Genomic DNA, 10,576 nt, shown 5'->3' on the forward strand with positions numbered 1-10,576 from the left:
TGCCAGACTGACTGAATACAAACTTTTGGGCATCGCCTACATCCCCGCCATGACCTTCTCCCACCCTTCTTCCCACTGCGGCTCCCTCAACAGCGCCTCAAGCGTCGGACGCTCCTTTGCCAAACCGTCCAGCCAGGTATCGACCGCCTGTACTTGCTTGCTCCCGCTATTGCTGCTCGCCCGACTATGAGGCGGGTGAGGTGGCGATGTGAGTACTGGTGCGGCTTCTCCGGGAGAGCCACTCGGAGTTGTACTTTTCGGTATCTCCTCGTCCGATACCAACCTACAAGTCAGCTGATATCTCTACACCAACATAAACAAGTACTCACAGCTTGGTCTCCTGAGGCGACGCGTCCACCTTGGCGCTCATCTCCCTCAAAACCTTGACTGCCTTCCTGGCCGCATCGCCCGCCACACCGGCCGAGATGTTATCCAGCAGCTCCACCCCATTCGCCAGCCCCTCTCTCCACATCATGGCCTCTGGCGCCGGTGCCGCCCCTTGACCGATCGTCATCGCCCTATCCACATACAATATCAACCCCAAGATCATCGCCGACTCGAAGACGACCAAAGGCTCGTATATCCTCGGCGCGATCTTCGGGTCCAGCATCTTGGCCGACCGCTGTGTCCGGAGGCTCGAGAGGCAGATATGAGCCATGACGCCGCGAATGCCTGCCGGGGCGGACGGACGGAGGTACGTGATGATGAATGACCGATGGACGCCTTGGCGGTACGCAAGGATCCGGGCGTGCAGGCGGATCCGGTGAGCCGAGAGGTAAGCGTGCGAGCTGTCCCATCGGGTATCGGTGAGTGGGAAGAAACGCATGTATGTAGGAAGCTTCTCTTGGAATGTGTCAAGGGATTGGTCGAATCCGAGGACGAGGCCATGAGGTGTTTTGGAGGGAGAGAGGGTCGCGAAGGAGTCAAGGATAGGAGTGATCTTTCGAGCGAGGTGGGTGTGTAGGAAGAGAGCGGTACAGGGAGTAGGACCAAGTTCGGTCTTGTGGGGAGGGAGGGCAGTGGCATCGGGCGCGAGCTGGTGTAGGTCGTGCTCAGAGATAGGCGAAGGAAGGTGAATACCTTGATGGGCTTCGAGCAGAGTATATGGGACGGCCGTTTCGCTGCCTCTCAGCTAGACCCACAACCCCACCGGAGAAACTCACAAAGACAGATGCCTATCCGCGACATACAAACTCCACATAATCCGCCGCTTCATCTCCCTCTCACCTAGTGGCTGCCACTCCCACTCCTTGCCCAATCCCATCGTCTGCGCAATCTTGATCGCCCCGCAGAGATACTGGCCCGAGACGGTCTGTCGATCCTTCCGCATCGCCAAGTTGCGATACAGCACCAGCTTGAGCATGACGAGCATAACGCTTGGCGTATCCCCCGACTCTGCCATCTGAGAGCAGATGAGCGCGAGATCAAAGTATCGCTGGTCGAGCGGGGTGGGGTCTAGATGGGATGCGAGCTGAGGCGAGATGATTCGGCTGAGGGATTTGGGTTGGAGGTGGCCGTACATTCCCGCAGTAGAGGAAGCGAGGAGAAGACGGGAGGTTTCGTCAGGCATGATCCGGAGGGCGGTACCGAGGATAGCAAACGCGTTGGCGAGTGTCGTAGCGTCCCCTTCACGCGAGCGCTGGCCTTGGCGCTCCGTGACGGTTTTGAGCTGCTCCATGAATTGCGTCTGGAGAAGGGTGATGCCTTCCGCGAGGAACGGGTCGGTGAAGAATGAGTCGAAGAGGATGCGCTGGATATCGGCGCTAGGGAGGGAAGACATGAGTGCCGAGATGGACGAAGAGTAGGCGTCAGTCCATGAACTGGGGGTGGGTGGGTGATTCCGCCTTGACCCTGAGGCAGTGGCGGACGGTGGGCCGGATTGAGGGCGGTACGAGTTGGGACCGATACGTAGAGGAGGGAGGGCGCTGCCGTCCGCTCCGGACGGGCGAGGCTTCTTCTTCCTCGGCTGTCCACCTGCCAACTCGAGCAGCTGGTCATCAGTCCCGTTCCACTCTGCAGATGTGAAAGACTCACCTCTCCGTTCAACTCGTCCTCCCCGCCAGTCTCCCGCTTACTACCCCTCATCGCGCTCTCCAGGCTAGGCGTGACACTCCCCCTCTCCCCCATATCATGATCGCTCCCATCTCCATCCTGCTTGCCCCCTGCCAGATCTGCCGAGTCCTCATTGAGCGAGTTACGCCCATCGTATCCCCTCTCCCTCTCCCTCTCCCTTCGGTATCGCCTATCCTCACTATCCGACTCAAAGTCCATCTGCATCCTGTCCCGTTCTCTGTACCTCTCCCCTCCCTCCCCACCTCTATACCCATTGCCATTGCCATTCCCGTTCCCATGGCCGTGCCCATTCGAAAAGTACCCGTCTCCGTTGTTGTACCTGTCGCCTCCGCCTGAACGCACATGCTCCATCCCAGAAGTAGGCGTAGGTATTCCCGAGGACCGGACAGCGCTCCATTCCGGTCCTGAAGCCCTTGCAGACGAAGTAGACGTAGAGTTGGGATACCGCTGCGAGTGATGTGTTCCGCTGGGGTTGTGTTTCGATCGGCGGGGGAGGGGGAGATCCTGTAATGTGGGCATAGGCACCTCAACGACCATCGTCTCGTTCGGGTTCGTGGCCGATACGACGGTGATGGTGCGATTGGTGGCCGTGATGAGTTTCATAGCGGGCTTTTCGGTATCCTCTGCGTAGACGCATCGGTGCCCTTTCCGGACGCACGAGCCGCAGGCGGGCCGGCCTTGATCGCACTGAGGGTCAGCCGCTGTCTTGCTGCAAAGGGAAGAAGGAAGAAGGACGTACTCGGATCTTTCGATGATGGCACAGATCACAACTGCTCTTCCTGGACTTGGCCGTCGACCCGCCCACCGTCCTCGCAACCACCTTGACTGGCGTTTCTGCCGTCACAAGGGTGGGCGTCGAAGTTGAGCTGACCACCTTGGTCGTGCGCGGGATAGGAGGAAGCACCGCGCCCGGAGTGACACCGCCCGAGACGGTCCGGTCCACCTCCTCATCCCGCCATCCTGGGGCTGCTGGGGCAGCTCGGAACTCCCTCGAGATCTCGGTGAGCTGCAGAGCAGATACCGCTTCCGCTTCTGCTGCCGTCACCCTCTTCCCTCCCACTTCCATGCGCATATCCTCCTCTCCTGGCGCGTCTGCGTCTCTCTGGCCCGCCGCATCCCCCTCGCCGCTCATGCCCATGGGACCCAGCGGGAGGCTTGCCTGGCTGTCACCTGACTCGCTGGCACTTCGCCCACTCATGCTTCCGCCGCTATAGCTCCTTTGCCTTGAGATCTCCGGCAGGTTCTGGACACCCCTCGAGCTGACGTAGTCTGCGGGTGAGGTGGATCCGGACGGTCCTCCCCCGGCCCCGCCGCTACCGCCTCGCAGCGTAGAGTACACCGCGCCCCGCTCTGATGTATGCCGCGAGTGAGAGTCGCGACTCGTCGATAAGATGTCGGACGGGAGGGTGTGGGACGGCTGCTGATCCTGGTCCTGACCTGGGGATTTGAGGACGAGTCGGGGAAGCTGGCTGTGGGACGGGTGTTGTAGAGAGGGCGAGCCCGAGCCGTTACTAGATTCGATATTGCGCAGGGGCGGGAGATTGTACCGCGGCGAATAGGGGTGAGAGGAGCGCGAGGGGGAAGGCGACCGAGATCGGGGCTGCTGTTGGTAGGAAGGAGAGCGGGAGTAGGTGCGGGAGGCGGAAGAGGAGGGCGCGAGGTGGTATTCGCCCGTCATTGTTGAGAGGGAACGAGTGAAGAGGTGGGCTGAAGGGATGCCGGTCTTTTGCTGACTTCAGCGATGTGGCTGGGAAGGGTGACTAGCCTCACGGGCTCACGTGAGACGCTGCACGAGGAGGAGGAAGGAAGGAAGGTAAAAAGTAAGCGCCGAGGCAAATACAAATGTACGGTAGGTGAAAGTACAAATCAAGGGATTCGAGAGGGAAGATGTCCGAGGTCCGTCTCCGCAGCTCAGTCCGAGCTCGACTGGGCGACAATGCACAGCGGGGGATTGGCTGGCTACGGTACCCAAGCTGTGAGAAAAAGCCGGGCAATTGAGAGGCAAGCAAGCAAAGAAACGGCTGTAACGCCGGCGCCGTCACCGCGCCCCCTCCCCTCACCGTACCGAACCGGAGTGAGACCCCGTCCGTGTTTCTCGGTGCTCGCTGCCTGCTCTCGTCGCTCGGTGACAAACCCACAGCTCTTCAGACCACTTTGGGAACCAAGGGCCCAGATCTATCCGTTTGGCTACTGTAAGGTACGCATGTCATCATCAAGGAAGGAGGTCTTCCGCCGGCGATCGAAAAAAAGGTCGCGATGGACGATGGACGCGGAGACGCAATCCTCGGAAACGATGCTTAAAAGTCCGAGGCCGAGACTGCGGCCCTATCGCCGCCCGTCTGTCACGCTACCGATACGGCCTTGCGGCGCCGGAAAGCACTGCAGATCGGGTGATACTCGGCAAGAGCAGGCACCTCTCTTCCCGCCCTGCCAAGCTGCGCGATTTTACTGACATGCATGCTTGGATGGAGGTAGCTATGGAGGTGCACTGGACCTGTCATTGGGAGTAGGGTGCGGAAGAAAGAAAGAAAGAAAGTGATCTTGCGCCTCGTTTGCTGACAGCACCTCCTGTCCTCAAGCCGACAGTGCCGGTCGACCATCGGCGTGACGGCTCCGGAACCTTGATTATTGTTCGGGGATGGACGGAGTCCTCTTCTGCTGACAAGCAAGATGCGGACTGCTGACGAGTGACGGGCGCGGAGCATCGGGTGGCGGAAGCGGACGAACGGAGGGGCTGAGTGTGCGAAATGAGGGGTGCTGGTGATGTGTCCGGGGGAGAGCGGAGGCACGTTTCAAGGGGAGGGGCATGCAAATGCAAAGCTGGGGAGAGCCGAGGTATTAACGCTGTTTCAGTAACCTTTCCCACCGGCGACTGAAAAGGACCCGAGAACCGAGAGAGCCGAGGGCCGAGTAAGAGAGCCGAGCCGGCGAGCGGCCGCGGGGCTAGGGGCATGCCTTGGAAATGCATTGAGGTAAAGTGGAAATCAATGGTCGCGTCTGCGTCAGTGCTGCGTCACCTCCGCCTCCACCTCGATCAGTCTGATCAGGCACTGTCCGAGACCTCCGCCCTCCATGTTGTGGCGGATAGTTTTGAATCACAAGCCGCTCGTTGGATCTTTCGGCGAGAAAGCAAAGATCCAGAGGTGGCGGAAGTATGCGCCTGACCCCGCCTCAGCTGCAGCACGCTTCATTGCGGTATCAGGATTTATGAGATTATCAACTCCAGGCGAAACCGCGCACTAATACATGTCTGCACAAATCTACCTAAAGCGATGCAGGCTCAGCCTAAGCTCAAACGAACATGAAAGAGGAGGTATCTGCTCGAACAACCACTGCTGCACTACACTACACTGACTTCTGACCGAACCTCTTCTGCGTCTTCATACTCTCATCCTATATCTCTCTCTCACGCCCTACGCTCGCCCCGGCACCGCCTAGTTGGACTTGGCGAACCCGACGGCGTTCCGACCGAGGTCGTACGCGGTATAGTACTTCCTGAGGAAGGTCTATCATATCAGCTCATATCCCGCTCACATCATTTCTGGGGAAAAGAACTCACGTCACCGACAATCCAGAGGGGGCCGATAGGCGCCGGGATGTCCATGCCCGTGAAGCTAGAAATACAAGTTCCGCCGGCGTTAAGGACGTAGTCTTCGCCCTTGAGCGCATATTCCTTGCCGCCAAAGAAGAAGGAGAGCTCGGGGAGGCTGCCGATGGTGTTGCAGTCGACAGTGTACTGGCCGTTCCACGACTTGGTGGCGCCGATCCTGGGTTGTCAGCTCTGCCTTTCATTTTGCTACCCAATCGGCAAGCGTACTCCTTGTTGAGCATCTCGGCGATATCGGTAGGCATCACAATAAGCGACGTTCCGGTATCAATCGCGGCGCCCGTGTTCTCGAGGTCGAGCTCCTCCTCTCCAAACCCAATCTTCTCGAGCTCCACCTCCCAGTACCCCTTTCGGCGGATAGGCACATACTCCATCTTGCCGCTGAACGCCTTCTCGTCCAGCCCGCCGAAAGTCATATCACCTCCGTCCTCCTCGGAGCTTCCGAGACGGAACCCAAAGACGGGCTCATCGAGGAGCTTCTGGTTGAGCATGTTGTAGAAGGGAGGGACAATGTGGTTGACCGAAATGGTGTCGTACGCGAGACCGAGAATACCGTCAAACTTGCCGAAAGCAAAGGCGAGTCCGGGCTCCTTGGTCGCTTCCGCAAAGAGCTGGTGCTTGACCTCGAGATCGCCGATTTGCATAGTGTCCTCCGAGACGTACCCCGAGAGCGAGCCGGACCCGTAGTGGATCTCAAAGTCGGTACCGTTGGGCTTGTAGGTGGACGACTTGGAGTGGTCGTACTTGGCGTGCAACTGGGATGTAAGCTGTGCCATTATGATCTGAGTGGGTGTAAGCTTACAAAGCAAGCGATGCTGGTGCACTCGGAACTGGGGACCCAGAGGTTGGCCGATCCGGTATCAAGGACAACCTTGAACTCCTGGGGCGGGTTCCCGATAGTGATCGGGGCGTAGTACTGAGCATTCATGTAGTCTGGTCGTCAGCTATGGCCACCATACTCAGAGTCGCACAGCTTACCGGACAAAGGGACGCCGTGGCCGCCCTTGGCGACGCGCTCCTCCAGACCCTCATCACGAGGCATGACCTGCGCCCAGGCCTCCTCAGCCTCCTCATCCACTTCGAGGCGGTACGGCCGCCCGTGGGCGCCGAGACCGAGCACCTTCTGCCCGGCATCGACAATACCGCCGAGCGTGCCCATGTGCTTGGCCTTGAGCCATTCGGCCTCGAGTGCGGGGGACGACGCGTACTGGTGCAGCGAGGGAGGGGTGAGGGGGAGCTTCTTGAGCTTGAGGCTGGGGTGTCAGCTGCGTCCATGAAGGGCGCGATGGGGTGGGGAAGGTAGGGTGGCAACGCTGACGCGGCCTCGCCGAACGGACGAAACACTCACCTGTGCTTCGCGGCGTCAGCGCCGGCGAGGGCCATAAGCACTCCAAAGAGGACTGCGAGCTTCATCTTGCGTGTCTGTAGAATAGAGGGAGGGGGCGGCTATAGGAGAAGGGAGATGTAGAGAAGGAAGGAGGTCGAACGTTGAATCGAGCTTCCAGTAGTGAGACGGCTGGGGTGGGAATTGCCAGAACGGGGAATTAGCCGGAAGGAGCGACTGCGGGGCTCCAGTCGTGCCGCAACGGGAAGGTGATGTCAGATGTCCGTGCGTTGCCCTTCTTGACCCAGCTTCCTGTCCTGAGTCAAGCGGGAAGACCAGGGACACGAGAGTGAGGGTGGATCGCATAGTCACAACTACCTAGTGATACAGCTGAATGGAGGTGAGATATACTGATACACGGTAAAACAACCCCTCTGCTTCCCTCGTCGTGGTCGAGCCCCTAGAAGTCCGCATCCATCTTGAACACTCTCCGCTGAGATCGTTCTTCCCCGCCTTCCTGTCCCGAGTTGTCCATCCGCGACACGCCCGCTTTCTGGTATGACGATACTCTTGATTCGAAGAAGTCTGGAAGAGGTCAGCTGGAATTCCCCCCAAGAAGAACGCGTCAACTCACTAGCTTTGCCCTGAAGCGAGATGAGCTCCATCCATTCAAACGGATTCCGCGCATGGTATATCTTGGTGTACCCCAATGACTCTATCAATCTATCTGCAACAAACTCGATGTATTGACACATGAGCTATAGGGTCAGCTCGTGCTCCTCCGAAGCTCGAAAGGGGGGACGGGAGCTTACGTCCGCGTTGATTCCAATGAGGCCGACCGGCAAAGCCTCGCTAAGGAACTCCTTCTCGATAACGACAGCTTCGGTGACGATATCGTGCACTTCCTCCTCGGAACAGCGGTGGTGGAGATGATTGAATAGCTGATCGTATCAGTCTATGCTGGTCTCCACAGAGTCTCAAAAAGACAATGACTCACCAGACAGGCAAAGTCCGTATGTGTCCCTTCATCCCGGCTGATCAATTCATTCGAGAATGTCAGTCCGGGCATGAGACCCCGCTTCTTCAACCAGAAGATGGCGGCGAAGGAGCCAGAGAAGAAGATGCCTTCGACACATGCGAACGCGACCAGGCGGACTCGGAAGGGCTGTCTCAGTCAGCTTGGATAGCACACAATCTGCCGCGGCAAGCTCACCAATTCTGGCGTTATGTACTTCAATGCCCAGTCTGCCTTCTTCCTCACGCAGGGGACTGGCGGGTCAGCTGTATCCTCCCGCTGGTGCGAGGAGAGCAGCTCACTAGTCTCCATTCCTCTGAAGAGGAAGCTCTTCTCCTCTTGGTCTCGGACATACGTCTCGATCAAGAGCGAGTACGTCTCAGAGTGTACCTGCTCGATCATGCTCTGGAAGGAGTAGAAGGCGCGGGCTTCCGCGAGTTGGACGTCTAGGGAGAACTGGGAGATGATGTTTTCTGGCAAGTCAGCTACCGAGCTCAGCGCAGAACAGAGAATAGCTGTGAGAGTAGGTAAGGGTTGACAGAGCTAAGGGAGAGACATACCGCCAACGATCCCGTCTGATGCCGCGAAGAAGGCTAATATGCCTGGGATAGTAAGCTTCTCCCACTAGCCGCAGTGTGTACACAAAGCTCACGAAGTATAAAGAACCGCTCATTCTCATTGAGTTTGTCATTCCAGTCCCCCATATCCTGTCCCAGGTCGATCTCTTCCGCGGTCCAGAAACTCGCTTGACATGCTTTATACGCTGCCCATATCTTTCGATGTCAGCTTTCAGACTATCGCAGTGGGAAGACACCACTTGCCAGCTGGTGGATGATGTTCGGAACATACCTCTCTATACTTGATCGGGAACAGCACAAACCGATCCTCACTCTCCCTCAATAGCTCCTCGTCCTCTTCCTCCGGAAACCTTCTTGTAGGCTTCACTTCCCCCTTCTCCCCCACTCCCGGCTTCTGCGAATCCTGCGCATCCATCGCCATCGTAGAGCTCTTCCCCACTTTGGCAGGATACTCTACCGCCCCAGCATACATCGGCCGCAAACTGTCAATATCGGGCATCTCGCCAATGTCGCCGATCGAGGTTCCTACCGAGACGCGGGAGGAGGGAGGCGAGTGAGAGCGGGTACGAGAGATGTGATGGTGTGGCGGGAAGAGATGATTGGGGTGAAGAGAAGATGGGCGGGATGTATATGTAGTCGACATGATGAAGTGAGAGGTGAGAGGGCGATTGAAAGGGTGAAGGGCAGGGGAAGGTGGAGGCTGTTCCGCTTGGACACCTTTTGTCCGGTCCGCTTCTTTGGGCTCGAGCGTTGGCTCCGTAGGCTTCCGGCAGCGGGCGAGGCGACTTCTTCCCTGGACTGTGATAGGTGAGGCTGAGCTGAAACTACTACAATGTCGACCGATGAGCAGATGAAACGCCTTCTCCGCGGCAAGGTAAGATTTTGCCACCATCGGACACCCGAAACGTCATCGGGAGGATAAGGAATGTGGACCCAGCGGCCAGCGGCAATCTCCGAGAGTGACAGAGGTTCCGGGGGCAGTATAGCAAGATTTCTGAAAACCTAGCCAAGGTCACGTCCATCCTCACACCGTTCACTCTGCGTCTACATCAATCAAAGCTCACCGCCCAGCGATGAGCCTCCTTCGCCGAGCCTGCACGTGCTGCAGATCTCTCCCTTCCGCCGCAGCGCGCCTAGGCCCGGTCGCTCACGCAGCGGCTTACTCTGCTTCTGCGCCCGTCTCGAACCCAGACGGAGGAGGAGGAGATACCGGCGGCTGGAGACACAATCCGCCTGGAACTGGTCCGCCCAGAAAGTTCAGGCCGGGTGGGAGTCAGAGGAAAGAGAATTTTATCGGGGCCAAGACGAGGGCGGGGGAGGACGTACCAGACAGGCCTGTACGGGGTGGAGTAGGTAGCCCGCGGGGAGGAGATCGACGCCCAGGACAAGGAGGCGGTGGAAGCAGTCGCACACCTGCGGCACGTTTCGAGCCGTCCGAAAGACCTCCGCGGTCCAGCTTTGCCGCGGGTCCGGGTCTGTATGACCGAAATGCAGGCGGGCAGAGAGGCGGCGAGAGGGGCGGTCCATCTCAAGGGAGGGAGCCGTTCGGCGGCGGTGGAGGACGCGGCGGACGTGGAGGTGGAGCTGGGAGCTACGGAAGGGGACGACCAGACGGGAATGGAGAAGGAAGATTCGGAATGGACGCTCGACCAGCTAGAGGTGGACGACCATTGCCCAACGGCGGTCGACTGCCTCGTCCATCTCCACCCTCAGAGGACGCGCCGGCCCCTTCCACTCCAGCTCCTGCCGACGACGCCGTACCAGACGATGACGCGCCGTACAATGCGTCCTCCTCCCGAGGTCGTGGTTCCCATCAGCGCGGACCTCCCGGCCGGCCCGGCGCCGAAAGCGAAAAGTCCTCCCGATCGTACCGGGCCGCAGAGGGCGAGTTTACGCTCTCGCGCGGACGGGAACGGAGAGATCAGGTCGATGGCGGCGGGAGAGAGAAGGAAAGAGGAAGAGGGAAGGATAGGGACGAG

The 10,576-nt window shown here is 58.8% G+C and overlaps 3 protein-coding genes across 3 annotated transcripts; all 3 read right to left on the reverse strand.

Moving 5' to 3' along the window:
- Positions 1-325: 325 nt before the first annotated feature.
- MKK02DRAFT_20526 (uncharacterized protein) lies at positions 326-1,822 on the reverse strand (the record flags this gene model as incomplete). The annotated part of the gene is made up of 2 exons (XM_053086271.1): positions 326-1,121; positions 1,164-1,822. Coding segments are annotated over 2 exons (1,455 nt in total), but the record flags the coding sequence as incomplete, so codon positions are not given.
- Positions 1,823-5,507: 3,685 nt separating this feature from the next.
- On the reverse strand, positions 5,508-7,093 carry MKK02DRAFT_35335 (aspartic peptidase domain-containing protein; the record flags this gene model as incomplete). Its single annotated transcript, XM_053089151.1, has 6 exons — positions 5,508-5,579; positions 5,633-5,840; positions 5,891-6,435; positions 6,483-6,613; positions 6,659-6,933; positions 7,029-7,093. The coding sequence occupies 6 exons, from the start codon at positions 7,091-7,093 to the stop codon at positions 5,508-5,510; spliced, it is 1,296 nt and encodes a 431-aa protein (XP_052942163.1).
- Positions 7,094-7,464: 371 nt separating this feature from the next.
- Positions 7,465-9,240, reverse strand: MKK02DRAFT_20470 (ferritin-like superfamily; the record flags this gene model as incomplete). The annotated part of the gene is made up of 9 exons (XM_053086263.1): positions 7,465-7,589; positions 7,639-7,762; positions 7,817-7,945; positions 8,002-8,169; positions 8,218-8,273; positions 8,322-8,492; positions 8,580-8,621; positions 8,672-8,792; positions 8,869-9,240. 9 exons carry the CDS (start codon positions 9,238-9,240, stop codon positions 7,465-7,467), a joined length of 1,308 nt encoding a protein of 435 aa, XP_052942164.1.
- Between the last annotated feature and the right edge of the window lie 1,336 nt (positions 9,241-10,576).

This window comes from Dioszegia hungarica, assembly GCF_025882075.1.
Source record: "Dioszegia hungarica strain PDD-24b-2 chromosome Unknown MKK02contig_25, whole genome shotgun sequence".
Lineage (NCBI taxonomy): Eukaryota > Fungi > Basidiomycota > Tremellomycetes > Tremellales > Bulleribasidiaceae > Dioszegia > Dioszegia hungarica.